We start from the raw sequence: 20,889 nt of genomic DNA on the forward strand, positions 1-20,889 counted from the left end.
AGGAGATGAGATCATTTAAAGTCCCCTGTGGTGAAAGTCCAGCTTTAGATTATAGAAAATAGTCCGTTCCGCGTCCATAGCAACGCTCTGTTTTTCATGGCAACGGTGTTATACTTCGCAACGGTGTTATACTCATAGACTGTAAAAAAATATGGACGTAGTGTCCGTGACGTCACCCGTAGGTTTCTGAAGAGCATTTTTGAAGCCTAAAGTGGCCGGAGCCGGCCGTCGCCATCTTGGCCTTGCGTCACTCCCGGATAACAGAAAATAGGCAAACAGGCGGGGGGGCGTGAGTGGAGCTGAGGAGCCTGGCTATCTGAAATCACCTAGCTCGACGTGATCGAGTTAGCTGATGATGTAAAGCCTCCTATTTTTGCCCTTCGAAAATATTATAATAGTTAAAAGACATGGCTACAAGTGAGACTGTGTATTACTTCGAGAGTGTTTGTGTGTGACAGTGATTTATGTGCATACATGTCCGTCACTCTTTCACGGTCCGTCAGCGCGGCATCGCTCAAGTTCGTAGAGAGCTTATTCAGTCCATTTTAAATTCTGATGTTGGCCGTCTCTCAAATGGGTTATGGTTTAACCGTTAAACCATAGATATAGTGCCTTTGAAGTGCAAGTAAATGCGCTAGAAAATCCGCGCTCATTCACGGACGGAGAAAGCGCCGACGCCCGCATGATTTCATCTGACGGTAACCTACATAAGCATATTATAATCCATCTGTTCCATGGGAACAGAACGAACGAGCATTTATTGACGTTTTAAATTTGAAAACCCCAAAAAGCAACGAAATTGTCAGACATCCATGATCCATTAGTGCATGTTCACAGAGGAAAACAACTGAAATACAGCGCTGGTTGTTCTCTCGAACGATAACGACGGAATCCAAAGACGTGGGCTTTGTAACGTTACCCAAGTATTAAATTGTATGAAATAATAATCCCGAAAAAAAGCACAAACACTGCAGAGATGGCAAGTTCAGCAGCTAACATTTGCTGAGGTGAAGTGACGGCTAGTAACAGCAGACAAACGGCTAGCACTGACAGCGGCAATCCATCTGTCACTCTTAAAAACCCTTAAATTTAAATATCAATCAACTAAACGGACGCGTTATAAAATAATTCACCCCCCTCACAGTTGTTATGAAGGGCAAAATTAGCTGTATAGACCAAATCCACATACAGACACCAGGCTTTAAACACGTTTTTTTCTGCTGTAAAGTTGGTCATTTTAACATGGGGGAGATGCAGATTTGACTCACTTCTGACAACAGCCTCAAGCGGCCAGTCAACGAATTGCAGTTTAACTCACTTCCGTGTTGGTTTCAAGAGAGAGACGGGGAGGTTGCCGCTTGGTTATACTTCGCAGCGGTGTGTTATCAAGAAATAACAGACCGCATTCTACATTGGAATTCAACCAAGCCATGTAATAATGTGTTTATATGTCTATGTGGTGTTTTTAATGTGCATTAAGACAAACCATGTGTAAGTCGTTTGAAATCGCTGGTGTTTCTGACGTCACAAACTACCTTGTAACCAATCAGATCAACGTGTGATCGTCAACCAGTGGATCTCTGAGCTGAGTGAGTGAGTGGAGGCGGGGCTCATTTGCATATTCATTGAACCGCGTATACTAAATGAGGCAAGGGAGTTACATGCAAACTATTTTAAGGCATGATGACATTTTTCAAAGAAAAAGCATTAAAGGTGAACTATGCAGGTTTTTTAGCTTAATTTACCCTAACTGAACAGCTTCGGAACCACTGGAATGGTTATATGACTTTATTTGGGTTGAATGGTGGTCTTCTCGCACCCCCTAGCGCCTGTGAGCAGAAAAACCACACTTGCAACTTTGGGCCGGCGGGCCGGCGGGCCGCCTCAGCGTCAGGAAGTATCGCGTGATATCAGGTCTCACGATGTAACGAATTGCTTTACGGCACTGCACACATACACTATCTAAACATTTATATGCTAGCCATCTGTGTATCTTACACACCTCAGTGGACATGGCTCCGTGCGTTCGCCACAAACGTCCGCGTTCGTTGTTGTTTGTGACAAACGCCAGGGTCACGTGGTAATCAGGAGCCGCTTTTGTTGTAGACATTAAAAACTATTCATTATGTTAAAATTTTTTATAAATACAATGGCAGCAATGGCACTTTTTCCAGAGGCATCATAGGTTATTCTGCAGTTTATAAATATATAAACAATAAAATAAGCAGCAGCTTTCTATGCGGCGTTACATAATGTGCAGAAGCTGCTGTAAGAGTCACACAATCCAAAGGTTATTCAACCACACCTGAACAATAACACTGACACTCTTCTGATCAAGCATGTAATCAAGTTTGACTATCTGTGATGATTGCAGCGCTGTTCCTGTTGCGTACGAGGACATCAGACGGCGGAGAGAACGAAGCGCTCATCTGGGCCGTCCTCCAGCTCGGCTATAGACCGCGAGAGCTTACAGAAGATGTGTTCACTCGCGGATCGTCGATACTGTTGCTCATATAATTCACATCTGCATTAACTCAAACTAATGAGATTACTGGTAACTGCGCTTCAGTACAACAGTAATATTGTGATGTTTTGGGTGTCCATAGCTCTCTTGGGTTGGTCTGGAGCTCTGGATCAGATAAGATAACAGAAGCACAGCGTCACTCAACACTCACTTAACATTGTTCCACTCACATGAAGATGTCTCAGTCCTTTTTTAGACTATTGCTGTCCTAAATAACACACGCTGAGAGATGACAGCCCAGAACAGAGGATCATCACACAAGCGAACTCCTGTTGGTCAAGAGTCCATACACACACTTCAGGCTCCACGGGGAAAGCAGGGAGAGTTTGCCTAAACCAGGTCTGAGATCCGCTGTAACCGGCATCAATGACTCCGCTTTTCTTTGCAGAGCGAAATGCATTTTCATCAATATGAACAAGTGACGCACCAAAATGAAGATTCTGGGCCGAAACTGAAAATTCAGGAGAACAAAACTGAGTTTAAAACAGAGCTGCCAACTCTCACGCATTCGACACTTTTTACTCTCACGCATTCTCACGCACAGAAAAAAATCGCGAAGCAAAGAGGACACGGACACCGACAGACGAGACAGAGCGGGTTACTTATGATATAAAAAAAATCTCAGCCCTCAGATTCTGCCAATTTTATTACGAAATTCAAACAATAAATACCGTTTTGGCGCTTGTAAATGTGACGCGACCGATCCCTAGCGCACGTGACCCGATCATCTCTTCTAGCTAATAGTAAATAAACACGAATGAACAATTTTGAAAGAAACAGTACAACTTACCGAAATGTATATTCCTCATACATAATATCGACCAATCAATCAAACAAAGGGGTCAATAAAACAGATGGAGAACAATTATGTCACATAACATTTACCTCAGGAAAGCCATTTAATGACCATAATATGGGCTATAGCACGTTAGTTGGCTAGAAAAAAAGAGCTATAGAGAATATTTTGCTAAATGTGTACTATATTACATATTGATTATATTTTTACTTAGGCCTATATCATTAAATAAAGTTATTATAATAAAAAAAAAAACATTATTTAATTTGAGTTATTTTTTACCTTAAATAATACTGCCAGCTGATAGAGCTCTCTGTGTGTTTACAGCATTAGGTGAGAAATTAACGCCTGTCTTGTGTACCTAATATTTATCCAAATGAGTCAATTTTAAATCAAATCACAAGAATTGAATTTAATTGAAATAATAAAAAAGCGTAGCTTACCAGAAATTGTACCATGTAAACATTGTAACATGTTGTCACTAAACCTAATAAAATTCAGTTCAGTTACTAAAATGAAAATTCTGTCATTTACTCATGCTCATGTTGTTCCAAACCCTGAACACTTTTGTTCATCTTCCAAACAAAAATAAAGATCGTTTTCATGAAATCGGAGAGATTTTGTGTCCCTCCATTGACAGCTACGCAACTACCACTTCGACGTTTCAAAAAATTCATAACGATATCATAAAACTAATCTATATGAATTGAGAGGTTTAATCCTAATTTCCTGAAAAGACTCAATCACTCTATATGATGAACAGATTGAATTTAGGCCTTTATGCACATATAAACATTGATCAGTGAACATAGACAGAGGCTCAACCAAACCTGTTTGATGCCTGAGAACAAGCCTCTTCCTGAAGCTCAAGCGTGCTGCGTAACACCAGAACGAAGCTCATCATAGGTCACCATATAAAGAGTCAAGTCTCTTTAGCAAATTTGGACTATTTAAATTTTTGGGTGAACTATCCCTTTAATACATCTTCTAGCTCAGTGCTTCTTCTGGAATATCCCCAAAACTGCACATTTTGGACATCTTCCTCATCTAAAACACCGGATTCAACTCAGCACATTAGTACAGACTGCAAGAGCTGAGTTGGGTGTGACTGAGGAGGGAGACATACACAATATGCAGTACTGAGGGCATATACATATATACACACACACACATATACATATATATACATATATATATAGAGAGAGAGAGAGAGAGTAGGCTGTATACACACATACATACACGTTTAAATGTATTAAAAAACAACAAACACACACATGCAAACATGTATAAAATGTCAAATATCATCTATATTAAAGGCTTGTATGAATCTCCTGAAAGCATCAGGCGCGCTGCGTGTCTTTGTTCGTGAAGGCTTGGGCCGCATCGACTCACACAATAACGCCTCATCATGCCACATTTCCACGGCAGGAAACAAATATCACTGCAACACTGCAGCATTTCACATAATGCCGATTATCTGCTCATTTCCTTCAGTCTCACTCACACACGTGTATCTGATCGCTTTGATTTTCCGACGACAAATTCAACATCAGAAATCCCCGCCACCCCATCGATCTCAACACAAATAGCGCTGAAATCAGTGTTATACTCACTGGATGATGATGGATGAAGAGTGTGCGGGTGTTTCTCCTTGTCCTCTTCCTCGCGGGCTTCGGATGAGAGAGAGTGTGTGTGAGCCGCACACGAGCTGCTGATCTCCGGTGCGGGACTTTCCGCGGACTTCACCGGAGTCACGCGCTCCTCTGTCGCTTCAGTACAGCTCGCTGTCTGCCGAGAGGATGTTACCTCTGGAGTAACGGCTTCAGTTACAGGTGGAGTAACCTCCGCTGTCTCTGGAGTAACGGCTTCAGTTACATGTGGAGTAACCTCCGCTGTTTCTGGAGTAACGCTGTCCTCCGCGTTAGTAACGGCGGCTTCTGGTACAGGCGGAGTAACGGCGGCTTCAGTGATCACTGGATCTGTCTGTGAAGTAGACGTTACTTCTGTCTCTGTGCTCGTCTGCTTCACTGGAACTTCACTTAACGTTACAGGAGTAACGCTTTCCTTCGCCATCTCTGGAGTAACGATCACTTCTGCTGGCTGTGGAGAACTAGTTTCTTCAGTAATCTGTGAAGTACTAGTTACCTCAGTTGTTTGTGAAGCACTAGTTACCTCAGTTGTTTGTGAAGCACTAGTTACCTCAGTTGTTTGTGGAGAACTAGTTACCTCACTTGTTTGTGAAGCACTAGTTACCTCAGTTGTTTGTGGAGCACTAGTTTTCTCGGTCCTCTCCTCCTCCGACACACTGACCGCAGCGGCTTCATTCATGGTCGCAGTATCGTGCGGAGCCTCGTCAGATGCACTGGATGATGAAACTCTGTCTGCTTCTTCCATTTGGAAGCTGTGCTTGATATGCGAGTGTGTTGGGCTGGAGGTGGAAGGAGACAGTAACCCGCAGAGAAAACGCAAACTGTCTTTTCTTTAGGAGGAGAAAGACGCCGAGGCTCGACACTGCTGAAAGTTAACAGACTCCTCGAAAGTGACTAAGCGGAATATTATTGATAGGCTACCACGGACTACAATCGTGTGTCCAATCACTAAACACCGTGGTTGAATGATGTAACCAATGACCAATCGAGAAGCAGAAGTGTGCTAAGCCCCGCCTTCACTTATTTTCTCAAGCTCTCTCTCTTTGTGCTTTAGATCAGGGTTTTACACCACAATAAACACACGAACTAAAATGAATCTGATTTACTCTCTCAAAGCATTCGACTAAAACCAGCACTGATATTATTCATTATTTGTGGTATTGTATTATTTGTTTGCTGCTAAATAATAAGAAAGAAAGAAAAGAAAAGCTGTAAAGTTATCTATATGCAGTTGATGTATGGTGATGTTGTGCTGAGTAAACAGCGCTATATATAAATGTAAGTGTATCCCACATGTGCTACATATGTATATCTCACAGATCATGTTTCAAATTTGTGTGCATGCCATCCATATGTAGCCTATGGTAAATGTACAGTCAGTGTGTTCTGTGAATGTTGAATTGGTCTCAGTTTATACTCTTTTATAATCCACTATAGTGAGAACATCCCTGTCAACATCTGCTCTGCATCAGATATAGCAGATTCTCATGAGTTACTGAGCACTGCTGTTCCTGTCACTCAAAAAAAAAAAAAAAAAAACACACACACACCATCTCATATCCATAAGAGCAGACACACAATCCCTCTCAAATATCCACTGGAGAATATATTACAAGCAATTCATGGAATTAAGCGAATACCTGCTTAATTTAGCCTAATCAAATGCTTGAAATGTATTCTCCAGCAGATGTTTGAGCATTAAGTTGAAAGGGACTGTGAATCTGCTTCAGGCCTATAAGAGACAAACGTCTGAGTTATGATGGTTGTTAAAGGGCTCATTGTGTGTTAAAGTCCATCACGAAACAGCTGTTCAAAATAGAAGTCAAAGGGATGAAACCTAGTAATACATTATTAAAGGGAGAGTTCAAATTCTGTCATCATCTGCACCTTCAAGCTGTTCAAACCTGAGCGACAAAAGACAATGTAATGACATGAAAGTCACAGGAGTCGAACATCCCTGATTTTGACTGAATGACATGAGTGCTTGTATGTGTTTGGGTGAACCCTCATGTGTGTGTGATTCAGAGAGATCTGAGCTCAGGGCCTCACGCTCGCTGAGATAACAGACCAGAATAAGCATGAGCATCTGTCTGAGATCAAGTGTGTCGACTGGGGCTCAAACAGGGTCTCTGAGGCGCTATAGCCAAACACCAGTGTGTAACACGTCGAACAGGGTCTCTGAGGCGCTTTAGCCAAACACCAGTGTGTAACACGTCGAACAGGGTCTCTGAGGCGCTTTAGCCAAACGCCAGTGTGTAACACGTCAAACAGGGTCTCTGAGGCGCTTTAGCCAAACGCCAGTGTGTAACACGTCGAACAGGGTCTCTGAGCGGCTTTAGCCAAACGCCAGTGTGTAACACGTCGAACAGGGTCTCTGAGGCGCTTTAGCCAAACACCAGTGTGTAACACGTCGAACAGGGTCTCTGAGGCGCTTTAGCCAAACGCCAGTGTGTAACACGTCGAACAGGGTCTCTGAGCGGCTTTAGCCAAACGCCAGTGTGTAACACGTCCAACAGGGTCTCTGAGGCGCTTTAGCCAAACGCCAGTGTGTAACACGTCGAACAGGGTCTCTGAGGGGCTTTAGCCAAACGCCAGTGTGTAACACGTCGAACAGGGTCTCTGAGGGGCTTTAGCCAAACGCCAGTGTGTAACACGTCGAACAGGGTCTCTGAGGGGCTTTAGCCAAACGCCAGTGTGTAACACGTCGAACAGGGTCTCTGAGGGGCTTTAGCCAAACGCCAGTGTGTAACACGTCCAACAGGGTCTCTGAGGCGCTTTAGCCAAACGCCAGTGTGTAACACGTCGAACAGGGTCTCTGAGGGGCTTTAGCCAAACGCCAGTGTGTAACACGTCGAACAGGGTCTCTGAGGGGCTTTAGCCAAACGCCAGTGTGTAACACGTCCAACAGGGTCTCTGAGGGGCTTTAGCCAAACGCCAGTGTGTAACACGTCGAACAGGGTCTCTGAGGGGCTTTAGCCAAACGCCAGTGTGTAACACGTCGAACAGGGTCTCTGAGGGGCTTTAGCCAAACGCCAGTGTGTAACACGTCGAACAGGGTCTCTGAGGCGCTTTAGCCAAACGCCAGTGTGTAACACGTCGAACAGGGTCTCTGAGGCGCTTTAGCCAAACGCCAGTGTGTAACACGTCGAACAGGGTCTCTGAGCGGCTTTAGCCAAACGCCAGTGTGTAACACGTTGAACAGGGTCTCTGAGGGGCTTTAGCCAAACGCCAGTGTGTAACACGTCGAACAGGGTCTCTGAGGCGCTTTAGCCAAACGCCAGTGTGTAACACGTCGAACAGGGTCTCTGAGGGGCTTTAGCCAAACGCCAGTGTGTAACACGTCGAACAGGGTCTCTGAGGGGCTTTAGCCAAACGCCAGTGTGTAACACGTCGAACAGGGTCTCTGAGGCGCTTTAGCCAAACGCCAGTGTGTAACACGTCGAACAGGGTCTCTGAGGCGCTTTAGCCAAACGCCAGTGTGTAACACGTCGAACAGGGTCTCTGAGGGGCTTTAGCCAAACGCCAGTGTGTAACACGTCGAACAGGGTCTCTGAGGGGCTTTAGCCAAACGCCAGTGTGTAACACGTCGAACAGGGTCTCTGAGGGGCTTTAGCCAAACGCCAGTGTGTAACACGTCGAACAGGGTCTCTGAGGGGCTTTAGCCAAACGCCAGTGTGTAACACGTCGAACAGGGTCTCTGAGGCGCTTTAGCCAAACGCCAGTGTGTAACACGTCGAACAGGGTCTCTGAGGGGCTTTAGCCAAACGCCAGTGTGTAACACGTCGAACAGGGTCTCTGAGGGGCTTTAGCCAAACGCCAGTGTGTAACACGTCGAACAGGGTCTCTGAGGGGCTTTAGCCAAACGCCAGTGTGTAACACGTCGAACAGGGTCTCTGAGGGGCTTTAGCCAAACGCCAGTGTGTAACACGTCGAACAGGGTCTCTGAGGCGCTTTAGCCAAACGCCAGTGTGTAACACGTCGAACAGGGTCTCTGAGGCGCTTTAGCCAAACGCCAGTGTGTAACACGTCGAACAGGGTCTCTGAGGGGCTTTAGCCAAACGCCAGTGTGTAACACGTCGAACAGGGTCTCTGAGGGGCTTTAGCCAAACGCCAGTGTGTAACACGTCGAACAGGGTCTCTGAGGGGCTTTAGCCAAACGCCAGTGTGTAACACGTCGAACAGGGTCTCTGAGGGGCTTTAGCCAAACGCCAGTGTGTAACACGTCGAACAGGGTCTCTGAGATGCTTTAGCCAAACGCCAGTGTGTAACACGTCGAACAGGGTCTCTGAGGGGCTTTAGCCAAACGCCAGTGTGTAACACGTCGAACAGGGTCTCTGAGGCGCTTTAGCCAAACGCCAGTGTGTAACACGTCGAACAGGGTCTCTGAGGGGCTTTAGCCAAACGCCAGTGTGTAACACGTCGAACAGGGTCTCTGAGGGGCTTTAGCCAAACGCCAGTGTGTAACACGTCGAACAGGGTCTCTGAGGGGCTTTAGCCAAACGCCAGTGTGTAACACGTCGAACAGGGTCTCTGAGGGGCTTTAGCCAAACGCCAGTGTGTAACACGTCGAACAGGGTCTCTGAGGCGCTTTAGCCAAACGCCAGTGTGTAACACGTCGAACAGGGTCTCTGAGGGGCTTTAGCCAAACGCCAGTGTGTAACACGTCGAACAGGGTCTCTGAGCGGCTTTAGCCAAACGCCAGTGTGTAACACGTCGAACAGGGTCTCTGAGGCGCTTTAGCCAAACGCCAGTGTGTAACACGTCGAACAGGGTCTCTGAGGGGCTTTAGCCAAACGCCAGTGTGTAACACGTCGAACAGGGTCTCTGAGGGGCTTTAGCCAAACGCCAGTGTGTAACACGTCAAACAGGGTCTCTGAGGGGCTTTAGCCAAACGCCAGTGTGTAACACGTCGAACAGGGTCTCTGAGGGGCTTTAGCCAAACGCCAGTGTGTAACACGTCGAACAGGGTCTCTGAGGCGCTTTAGCCAAACGCCAGTGTGTAACACGTCGAACAGGGTCTCTGAGCGGCTTTAGCCAAATGCCAGTGTGTAACACGTCGAACAGGGTCTCTGAGGCGCTTTAGCCAAACGCCAGTGTGTAACACGTCGAACAGGGTCTCTGAGGGGCTTTAGCCAAACGCCAGTGTGTAACACGTCGAACAGGGTCTCTGAGGGGCTTTAGCCAAACGCCAGTGTGTAACACGTCGAACAGGGTCTCTGAGGGGCTTTAGCCAAACGCCAGTGTGTAACACGTCGAACAGGGTCTCTGAGGGGCTTTAGCCAAACGCCAGTGTGTAACACGTCAAACAGGGTCTCTGAGGGGCTTTAGCCAAACGCCAGTGTGTAACACGTCGAACAGGGTCTCTGAGGGGCTTTAGCCAAACGCCAGTGTGTAACACGTCGAACAGGGTCTCTGAGGGGCTTTAGCCAAAGGCCAGTGTGTAACACGTCGAACAGGGTCTCTGAGGGGCTTTAGCCAAACGCCAGTGTGTAACACGTCGAACAGGGTCTCTGAGGGGCTTTAGCCAAACGCCAGTGTGTAACACGTCAAACAGGGTCTCTGAGGCGCTTTAGCCAAACGCCAGTGTGTAACACGTCGAACAGGGTCTCTGAGGCGCTTTAGCCAAACGCCAGTGTGTAACACGTCGAACAGGGTCTCTGAGGGGCTTTAGCCAAACGCCAGTGTGTAACACGTCGAACAGGGTCTCTGAGGGGCTTTAGCCAAACGCCAGTGTGTAACACGTCGAACAGGGTCTCTGAGGGGCTTTAGCCAAACGCCAGTGTGTAACACGTCGAACGCCAGTGTGTAACACGTCGAACAGGGTCTCTGAGGTGCTTTAGCCAAACGCCAGTGTGTAACACGTCGAACAGGGTCTCTGAGGGGCTTTAGCCAAACGCCAGTGTGTAACACGTCGAACAGGGTCTCTGAGGGGCTTTAGCCAAACGCCAGTGTGTAACACGTCGAACAGGGTCTCTGAGGGGCTTTAGCCAAACGCCAGTGTGTAACACGTCAAACAGGGTCTCTGAGGGGCTTTAGCCAAACGCCAGTGTGTAACACGTCGAACAGGGTCTCTGAGCGGCTTTAGCCAAACGCCAGTGTGTAACACGTCGAACAGGGTCTCTGAGGCGCTTTAGCCAAACGCCAGTGTGTAACACGTCGAACAGGGTCTCTGAGGGGCTTTAGCCAAACGCCAGTGTGTAACACGTCGAACAGGGTCTCTGAGGGGCTTTAGCCAAACGCCAGTGTGTAACACGTCGAACAGGGTCTCTGAGGCGCTTTAGCCAAACGCCAGTGTGTAACACGTCGAACAGGGTCTCTGAGGCGCTTTAGCCAAACGCCAGTGTGTAACACGTCGAACAGGGTCTCTGAGGGGCTTTAGCCAAACGCCAGTGTGTAACACGTCGAACAGGGTCTCTGAGGGGCTTTAGCCAAACGCCAGTGTGTAACACGTCGAACAGGGTCTCTGAGGGGCTTTAGCCAAACGCCAGTGTGTAACACGTCGAACGCCAGTGTGTAACACGTCGAACAGGGTCTCTGAGGTGCTTTAGCCAAACGCCAGTGTGTAACACGTCGAACAGGGTCTCTGAGGGGCTTTAGCCAAACGCCAGTGTGTAACACGTCGAACAGGGTCTCTGAGGGGCTTTAGCCAAACGCCAGTGTGTAACACGTCGAACAGGGTCTCTGAGGGGCTTTAGCCAAACGCCAGTGTGTAACACGTCGAACAGGGTCTCTGAGGGGCTTTAGCCAAACGCCAGTGTGTAACACGTCAAACAGGGTCTCTGAGGGGCTTTAGCCAAACGCCAGTGTGTAACACGTCGAACAGGGTCTCTGAGCGGCTTTAGCCAAACGCCAGTGTGTAACACGTCGAACAGGGTCTCTGAGGCGCTTTAGCCAAACGCCAGTGTGTAACACGTCGAACAGGGTCTCTGAGGGGCTTTAGCCAAACGCCAGTGTGTAACACGTCGAACAGGGTCTCTGAGGCGCTTTAGCCAAACGCCAGTGTGTAACACGTCGAACAGGGTCTCTGAGGCGCTTTAGCCAAACGCCAGTGTGTAACACGTCGAACAGGGTCTCTGAGGGGCTTTAGCCAAACGCCAGTGTGTAACACGTCGAACAGGGTCTCTGAGGGGCTTTAGCCAAACGCCAGTGTGTAACACGTCGAACAGGGTCTCTGAGGGGCTTTAGCCAAACGCCAGTGTGTAACACGTCGAACAGGGTCTCTGAGGTGCTTTAGCCAAACGCCAGTGTGTAACACGTCGAACAGGGTCTCTGAGGGGCTTTAGCCAAACGCCAGTGTGTAACACGTCGAACAGGGTCTCTGAGGGGCTTTAGCCAAACGCCAGTGTGTAACACGTCGAACAGGGTCTCTGAGGGGCTTTAGCCAAACGCCAGTGTGTAACACGTCGAACAGGGTCTCTGAGGGGCTTTAGCCAAACGCCAGTGTGTAACACGTCGAACAGGGTCTCTGAGGGGCTTTAGCCAAACGCCAGTGTGTAACACGTCAATCAGGGTCTCTGAGGGGTTTTAGCCAAACGCCAGTGTGTAACACGTCGATCAGGGTCTCTGAGGGGCTTTAGCCAAACGCCAGTGTGTAACACGTCGAACAGGGTCTCTGAGGGGCTTTAGCCAAACGCCAGTGTGTAACACGTCGAACAGGGTCTCTGAGGTCCTTTAGCCAAACGCCAGTGTGTAACACGTCGAACAGGGTCTCTGAGCGGCTTTAGCCAAACGCCAGTGTGTAACACGTCGAACAGGGTCTCTGAGCGGCTTTAGCCAAACGCCAGTGTGTAACACGTCGAACAGGGTCTCTGAGGCGCTTTAGCCAAACGCCAGTGTGTAACACGTCGAACAGGGTCTCTGAGGGGCTTTAGCCAAACGCCAGTGTGTAACACGTCGAACAGGGTCTCTGAGGGGCTTTAGCCAAACGCCAGTGTGTAACACGTCGAACAGGGTCTCTGAGGGGCTTTAGCCAAACGCCAGTGTGTAACACGTCGAACAGGGTCTCTGAGGGGCTTTAGCCAAACGCCAGTGTGTAACACGTCGAACAGGGTCTCTGAGGGGCTTTAGCCAAACGCCAGTGTGTAACACGTCGAACAGGGTCTCTGAGGGGCTTTAGCCAAACGCCAGTGTGTAACACGTCGAACAGGGTCTCTGAGGCGCTTTAGCCAAACGCCAGTGTGTAACACGTCGAACAGGGTCTCTGAGGGGCTTTAGCCAAACGCCAGTGTGTAACACGTCGAACAGGGTCTCTGAGGGGCTTTAGCCAAACGCCAGTGTGTAACACGTCGAACAGGGTCTCTGAGGCGCTTTAGCCAAACGCCAGTGTGTAACACGTCGAACAGGGTCTCTGAGGCGCTTTAGCCAAACGCCAGTGTGTAACACGTCGAACAGGGTCTCTGAGGGGCTTTAGCCAAACGCCAGTGTTTAACACGTCGAACAGGGTCTCTGAGGGGCTTTAGCCAAACGCCAGTGTTTAACACGTCGAACAGGGTCTCTGAGGGGCTTTAGCCAAACGCCAGTGTGTAACACAGAAAAGAAAGACTCATATTCATCAAGAGTCACACGTTTGGACTCATGCACTACAGCGGCTGAGCAAACACAAGTGCGGTTCATCAAACATGTGCAAGAGAGCCAGAACTAAATCTACATCATCCTGTGTGCGTGTGTGTGTGCGTGTGTGCATGCGTGTGTGTGAGAGTGTGTGTGTGATGACAAGTGCTGTTCTATTTCTTCAGGGCTGTAAAGTGATATGTGAGAGACATGATCGCACATCCAGACTTTCACACTGAATGTTGTCAAAATAAACATGAATAAGCGGTAGTATCCTGAATCAACATCTGAACATATCAGACATCTATTCATCCGTTATTTCCCGGTTATTTGAGTGTTTTTACATCACCGGTCAGACTGACAGTGTTTGCGTTGTTCAAAGTCACACGGCTGATCCTGTTTTAGCTTCATGAAGAACTATTTTCATTAGTGGAGCAAAGATAGACTAAATATCTGTCCATGTATATAATTTCATCATCTGTCATAGTCCTGAATGAATCATGAGATCATGTGCTCATATTCAGATTTCTGACCTGCTGTGTTTGACATGAGCAGAACTGCTCTCGTGATTCTGAGTTACAGTGATGCTGTCTGAGTATCAGTAAATGTGTTGCAGGATTGAAGCTTTGAGCTGTCGTTGAGGTGTGTGTCAGTGGGAGTGTGTGCAGATGTTTAATGCAGAGCTAGAAAGTGTGTATTCACTGCGCGGAGTGTGTGCATTTCTCCTCATGTGAAGCGTTGGGTTGAAGAGATGCTGAGGCGTCGGTGTCGAGTTCGTCTCTGCTGATTCTGCAGTGTTTTATTGATGACGATCTCCAGTGGCCCATCAGATCTGCAGCAAACCCTCTGTGTGTGCGCACGCGCGTGTGTGTGTGTGTGTGTGTGTGTGAGAGAGAGAGAGAGAGAGATGCAGCCTGTGTGTGTGAGGACTTAACTCACATCCATCACCTCCTTGTGTGTGTGTCTGTATGTGTGTGAGATTCAGCCTCTGAGTGTGAGATTTAGCCTGTGTGTGTGTGTGAGGACTTAACTCACATCCATCACCTCCTTGTGTGAGTGTGAGATTCAGCCTCTGAGTGTGAGATTTAGCCTGTGTGTGTGTGTGTGTGATACAGCCTCTGAGTGTGTGTGAGGACTTAACTCACATCCATCACCTCCTTGGTGTGAGATCACTATGGGAAGCCGTTCAGGAAATAATTAATGTGTATTGTGTGAATATGGATTGGTTTACTGGTTGAATGTATGGTTTAATGACAAACGCATTGGTTTATAATACATTGGTATAACCAGACATATACTGGTTTAGATACATCGGTCTGATCAAGTGTACATGGGTTTGCTCCTTTATACACTGGTTTGTTCAAGTAAACATTGGGATCCTCAAATATGCATTGGTTTCCTCGAATATATATTGGTTTCTTCAGTTATACATTGGTTTGTATATATATATCGTTTTCTTCAAGTATATTTTGGTTAGATACTGTCAGGATTCAGGCAAGGAGATCGGAGGTAAGTGAATCAAATACAGCTTTATTCACAGGTGGCAATAGTGCAAGAGTATACAGTGATTTCAGGTGCAGATACTGTGAAGATCACTCGGTCTCAGTTCACTTATCTTTTCTCTTCTCTCTTTTAGGTATGATCGGGGCAACTGGATCAAATCGCGGACATGGAATCTCATAAGAGAACAGGATCTCAGGAATAGGATGGTAGATCTGGAGACAGCAGAACAATATCCCAAAGGTTAGTCTGAGTCAGGTAAGTATACAGAATTCTCAGGCAGCTCAGGATCTTCTTCAGGATCTTCTTCAGGATCTTCTTCAGGATCTTCTTCAGGATCTTCTTCAGGATCTTCTTCAGGATCTTCTTCAGGATCTTCTTCAGGATCTTCTTCAGGATCTTCTTCAGGATCTTCTTCAGGATCTTCTTCAGGATCTTCTTCAGGATCTTCTTCAGGATCTTCTTCAGGATCCGGGAAGAACAGTCAGTTCCTGTTGGAGGCTTGACAAAGACTGAAATCACAGTGAGAGTTTTATGAGTTGGCTGATGACTGTGCTGATTGGGAACAGGTGCAGGTGATTAGTAATCCGGAGAGAGCGAGTGCATGTGCGCCAAAGAGGAACCTGGGTAATGTAGTGCAGAGACAGACGGTCAACGTGACAGATACATTGGTTGGCTCGGGTATACATCGGGTTCCTCAACTATGTATTGGTTTGTATACATTAGTTTCCTCATCTATATATTGGTTTAAAAGGATATGGATAAACTTAAATACATCGGTTTCCTCAACTATATATTGGTTTAGATACATTGGTTTCCTCAACTATATATTGGTTTAAATACATTGGTGTCCTCAACTATATATTGGTTTAGATACATCGGTTTCCTCAACTATATATTGGTTTAAATACATTGGTGTCCTCAACTATATATTGGTGTAAATACATCGGTTTCCTCAACTATATATTGGTTTAGATACATTGGTGTCCTCAACTATATATTGGTTTAAATACATCGGTTTCCTCAACTATATATTGGTTTAGATACATCGGTTTCCTCAACTATATATTGGTTTAGATACATTGGTGTCCTCAACTATATATTGGTGTAAATACATCGGTTTCCTCAACTATATATTGGTTTAAATACATCGGTTTCCTCAACTATATATTGGTTTAGATACATCGGTTTCCTCAACTATATATTGGTTTAAATACATCGGTTTCCTCAACTATATATTGGTTTAGATACATCGGTTTCCTCAACTATATATTGGTTTAAATACATCGGTTTCCTCAACTATATATTGGTTTAGATACATTGGTGTCCTCAACTATATATTGGTTTAAATACATCGGTTTCCTCAACTATATATTGGTTTAGATACATCGGTTTCCTCAACTATATATTGGTTTAGATACATTGGTTTCCTCAACTATATATTGGTTTAGATACATTGGTTTTCTCAACTATATATTGGTTTAGATACATCGGTTTCCTCAACTATATATTGGTTAAGATACATTTGTTTCCTCAATTATATATTGGTTTAGATACATCGGTTTCCTCAACTATATATTGGTTAAGATACATTTGTTTCCTCAACTATATATTGGTTTAGATACATCGGTTTCCTCAACTATATATTGGTTTAGATACATTGGTTTCCTCAACTATATATTGGTTTAGATACATTGGTTTTCTCAACTATATATTGGTTTAGATACATCGGTTTCCTCAACTATATATTGGTTAAGATACATTTGTTTCCTCAACTATATATTGGTTTAGATACATCGGTTTCCTTAACTATATATTGGTTTAGATACATTGGTTTCCTCAACTATATATTGGTTTAGATACATTGGTTTCCTCAACTATATATTGGTTTAGATACATTGGTTCTCTTACGAGAGTCCTCTCGTACTGCGTTTTATCAAAACGCTACGGGAAAAGTCTCTTTTCACGAAACACTGAAGCAAAAAATTATCCTTTAATTTTCATATATGTAAAACGCGTTGCGGCAGCAGCAGACAGCTATGGCGAGACGGCTTGCTCGCTCATTGGCTGCTCTGCGGCAACTGCTTAAGCCTATCGAGCGAGGCCTGGGATGACATCAGGCCAATGAGGGCGCTTCGCGCCCTCCTCGCCACTTCCCGCCGAAACGGGCGTGGCTTACCTCTATAAAAGGAGCTCGAGAAGGCTGACTCACTTGATTTTAATCTCTTCAGCGAAGCGCACGCATCGCTGGATCACGGAAGCAGCGTCGTTGAAGCAAGCACATCAGCGGGACGAGCCCTCGAAGCCGCTGGCCAACGCCGCCTTCTACAGCCGTACCTGCTGCGCTTTCCGACGCCTATATCCTTTTCATACTATTGCTTTTCTGTGTGTGTGTGTGTGTGTTCTTCGCAACACTCACCCCTAAAAGAGCTGCGTCTTTTTCAAGATGCCTTCCTGCGGCTCGTGCCGAGCCCCACTCACCGAGGGAGACAAGCACGTCATCTGTGTTTCCTGCCTGGGTGAGGACCATGCAGCGCTCGCGCTCGCTGACGGCGGATGCCCTCACTGCGAGCTTTTGCCGATGGTGACTCTGAGGACTCGCCTGGCATCCTTTTCCAAGCCTGCATTCACCGCCGCGATGCCGCGCCGTAAGAAGCGCCGCTCGCAGCGGGTCCCGGAACCCGCTCCAGCCCGACCAAGCTCGCCGGTTCGCCCGCCAGCTTCACCGGCCTCTCTCGAATCACTTCCTGATGCTCAGCGCCCGCAGTCTGCCGCCGCTTCATCAGAGGAAGTCGGTTCAGAGGCCGCGTCGGGGGAGAAGGATTCCTGCTCTCTGCTAGCTTCAGGCAGCGAGGATTGGGCGAGCTTTGAGGATCTCGCGCCTCCTGCCCGCAAGCCCTCAACGAGAGCCAACATTGAGACGGAGCTCATGCGGGTACTCGCACTGGCCGCGGCGAGCCTCGGCCTCGAGTGGTCTGCACCGGAGCCCCCCTCTCGAACCCGGCTGGATGGTAGTTTCCTCCCTGGTGAGCGCACTTCTCCGGAATCTAAGCCCGCTCCTTTTCTTCCTGAGTTACACGAAGAAGTTGCAAAGGCTTGGAATGCGCCCTACTCTGCGCGGACGCGCTCATCTGTGTCACCCGCATTTTCCTCTCTGGATAATGCCAGTGACCGAGGCTACCTCTCTCTTCCGCCGGTGGAACAGGCGATAGCGACCCACCTTTGCCCGCCCTCTGCTGGACGGCGGACTAAACCGGTGTTGCCTTCCAGAGCCTGCCGCATGACGTCGACCCCGCCCGCGCGAATCTTCTCCGCCGCTGGGCAGGCCGCGTCATCGCTACACACCATGGCTACGCTGCAGATTTACCAGGGTGATCTCCTCCGTAAGCTGGACGAGATGGGACCTGACGCTATCTGCATCGCGGATTTAAGGAGCGCTTCAGATCTTACGCTCCGAGCTACTAAAGCCGCCGCACAAGCCATGGGACGGTGTATGGCTTCCGCCACTGTCGCTGAGAGGCACTTATGGCTGACGCTCACGGAGATGGCCGATTCCGAGCGCACTGCGTTTCTCGATGCCCCGCTGTCTTCCACCGGCCTTTTTGGTTCTTCTCTCTCCGAGTTCGTGGAGAGATTTACCGAGGCCCAGAAAGCGTCTCAAGCCTTCAAGCACTTCCTGCCGAAGCGCTCCGGTTCTGCAGCGGTTCGTGACAAACGGACCCCGCGGAGCTCTCAGCCTCAGCCCCCGCCTTCGGCCGCCTCTTCGCAGCAGCCACAACAGCGCAGCTCGAGGCCCCGCTCTCGGTCCAGCGCCCGGCGCCCCTCTTCGCGCGGGCCGCGATCGAGGGTTGTGGTAAAACCGGAAGTGCCGAAGAAGTCCTAGCAAGCCTGGGAAAGCGCAGGTGTGTGAGTCCCGTTGCGGCCGGCCTCCCACCCAAGCGCCCCGCTGTTTCAGTCCCAAGGTTTGCGACTGTTCCAGTGTTTTCTGCAGAGAGCAAGCCTGCACTGCCGCCCGCTTGCCTGCACACAAAAGCCGTTCTCACGGCTACCCAGATAAATCTCGAAAGAGTGTATTTTCTGGTGTCCCAGCCACGGCCGATGGTGCTATAAATGTAGTCTCGATGCCCACTCCTCAGTGCCCATCACTACACATAAGCACAGCCCTACACGTAGGGCCCGCGCACATAAAATCGACTCAGGTCGGTTGCGCTTCCAGCATAGTGAGAGTGCCCACTTCCCAGTGCCCACGAACACTATGTCTAACACATCACAGGCTCTCTGTAAAAACGAGAACTGTGAGCGCGCGCTCTGCTCAGGCAGACGCCGCGCCCAAAGCAGTAAATGTGCCCGCTCCCAGCCCACATCTACTCGCTCACATGGGTCCTATGAGACTTTCTCAGTCCTCCCTCACTCAGCTAAGCACTCTAGTAAGGTCGAGGACGAGCGTCTCGCCCGCTGTATTAAGCGCGCGCCCCGCCTCAAATGCCACAGGCATAACGCCTATGTTTGTATCCCCCGAAGCACCTCTGTCGCACGGCGATCAGAGTGCGCTCCGTATCCAGCCCCTAGCCAGCCATGCAGAAGCATGGGCAGCGCTCCCAGGGGTTTCGGACTGGGTGCTAGGCATTATAAAGAGAGGCTTCTCGCTACAGTTTTGTCGACGCCCTCCCCGCTTCATAGCGCGCGTCGAAACTACGGTCTCGTTGGAAGTAGCTCACCTACTTCGAGCCGAAATATCAAAACTGATAAGCAAAGGGGCGATAGAGCGCGTTCCCCCAGCTCTAAGCGAAGGGGGGCTATACAGCAGATACTTTCTAGTCCCCAAAAAGGACGGCGGTATCAGACCCATACTGGATCTAAGACGGTTGAACAGAGTATTGGTGAAACGCAGTTTCAAAATGCTCACAACCAGCAAAATTCTCGCGCATGTTCGCCGAGAAGACTGGTTCATGTCAATAGATCTGAAGGACGCGTATTTTCAAATACAAATAGCGTCACACCACAGGCGATACTTGAGATTCGCCTTCGAGGGTCAGACATACCAGTATACAGTCCTGCCATTCGGTTTGTCCCTAGCACCCCGTACATTTACGAAATGCATGGACGCAGCGCTCGCTCCTCTCAGACTCAGAGGCATGCGAGTGCTGAACTATTTGGACGACTGGTTGATCCTAGCTCAATCACGATCACAGCTCGTGGAGCACAGAACCATTTTACTCGATCACCTCGAGAATCTTGGTATCACAGTCAACTGGACAAAGAGTTCATTGAACCCCAGTCAAACGATTTTGTTTCTGGGCGTCGTTCTGGACTCACAGTCTATGACAGCGCGGCTGTCACCACAGCGCGTGCTGATCATTCAGCGCGCGGCGAGGTCTTTCCGCCGCGGCGCTGTCACCCCGCTCAGGAAGTTTCAAAAGATGCTGGGTCTCATGGCTTCAGCATCGTCAGTTCTCCGGCTGGGCTTGCTCCGCATGCGCCCGCTGCAGTTCTGGTTGAAAACGCGGGTACCGCGCAGAGCGTGGGCGACCGGTCGATTACGCCTCAAGGTCGATCAGAGCTGTGTTTCAGCCCTGGCGCCTTGGACGGCGGACGACTGGTACCAATCAGGTGTAAGCCTGGGGACTTCCTCGAGAGTGAGGATGGTGTCGACAGACGCATCCACCTCAGGATGGGGAGCTCTGCTCGAGGGCAGACCGTTCTTCGGCCTGTGGTCGGAACGAGAAAAGCTCCTACACATCAACTGCCTAGAAATGCTGGCAGTGCACAACGCGATGACGCGTTTTTGTCCCCGCATCAAGGACGAACACGTCATAGTCCGTTCGGACAACATGGCTGTGGTGTCCTACATAAATCGCCAGGGCGGTCTG

The 20,889-nt window shown here is 48.3% G+C and overlaps 1 protein-coding gene across 1 annotated transcript in view; it reads right to left on the bottom strand.

Annotated features, from left to right (window-relative positions):
* Nucleotides 1–5,861, bottom strand: part of rtn4b (reticulon 4b) — a 66,294-nt gene extending 60,433 nt beyond the window's left edge. The window contains exon 1 of the mRNA XM_081350658.1: nucleotides 4,934–5,861. Within this exon, the coding sequence (XP_081206784.1) occupies nucleotides 4,934–5,714 (781 nt within the window). The 5' untranslated portion in view covers nucleotides 5,715–5,861. The remainder of the gene's footprint in view (nucleotides 1–4,933) is intronic.
* Between the last annotated feature and the right edge of the window lie 15,028 nt (nucleotides 5,862–20,889).

The sequence above is a fragment of the Scardinius erythrophthalmus genome, assembly GCF_964197995.2.
Source record: "Scardinius erythrophthalmus genome assembly, chromosome: 21".
NCBI lineage: Eukaryota > Metazoa > Chordata > Actinopteri > Cypriniformes > Leuciscidae > Scardinius > Scardinius erythrophthalmus.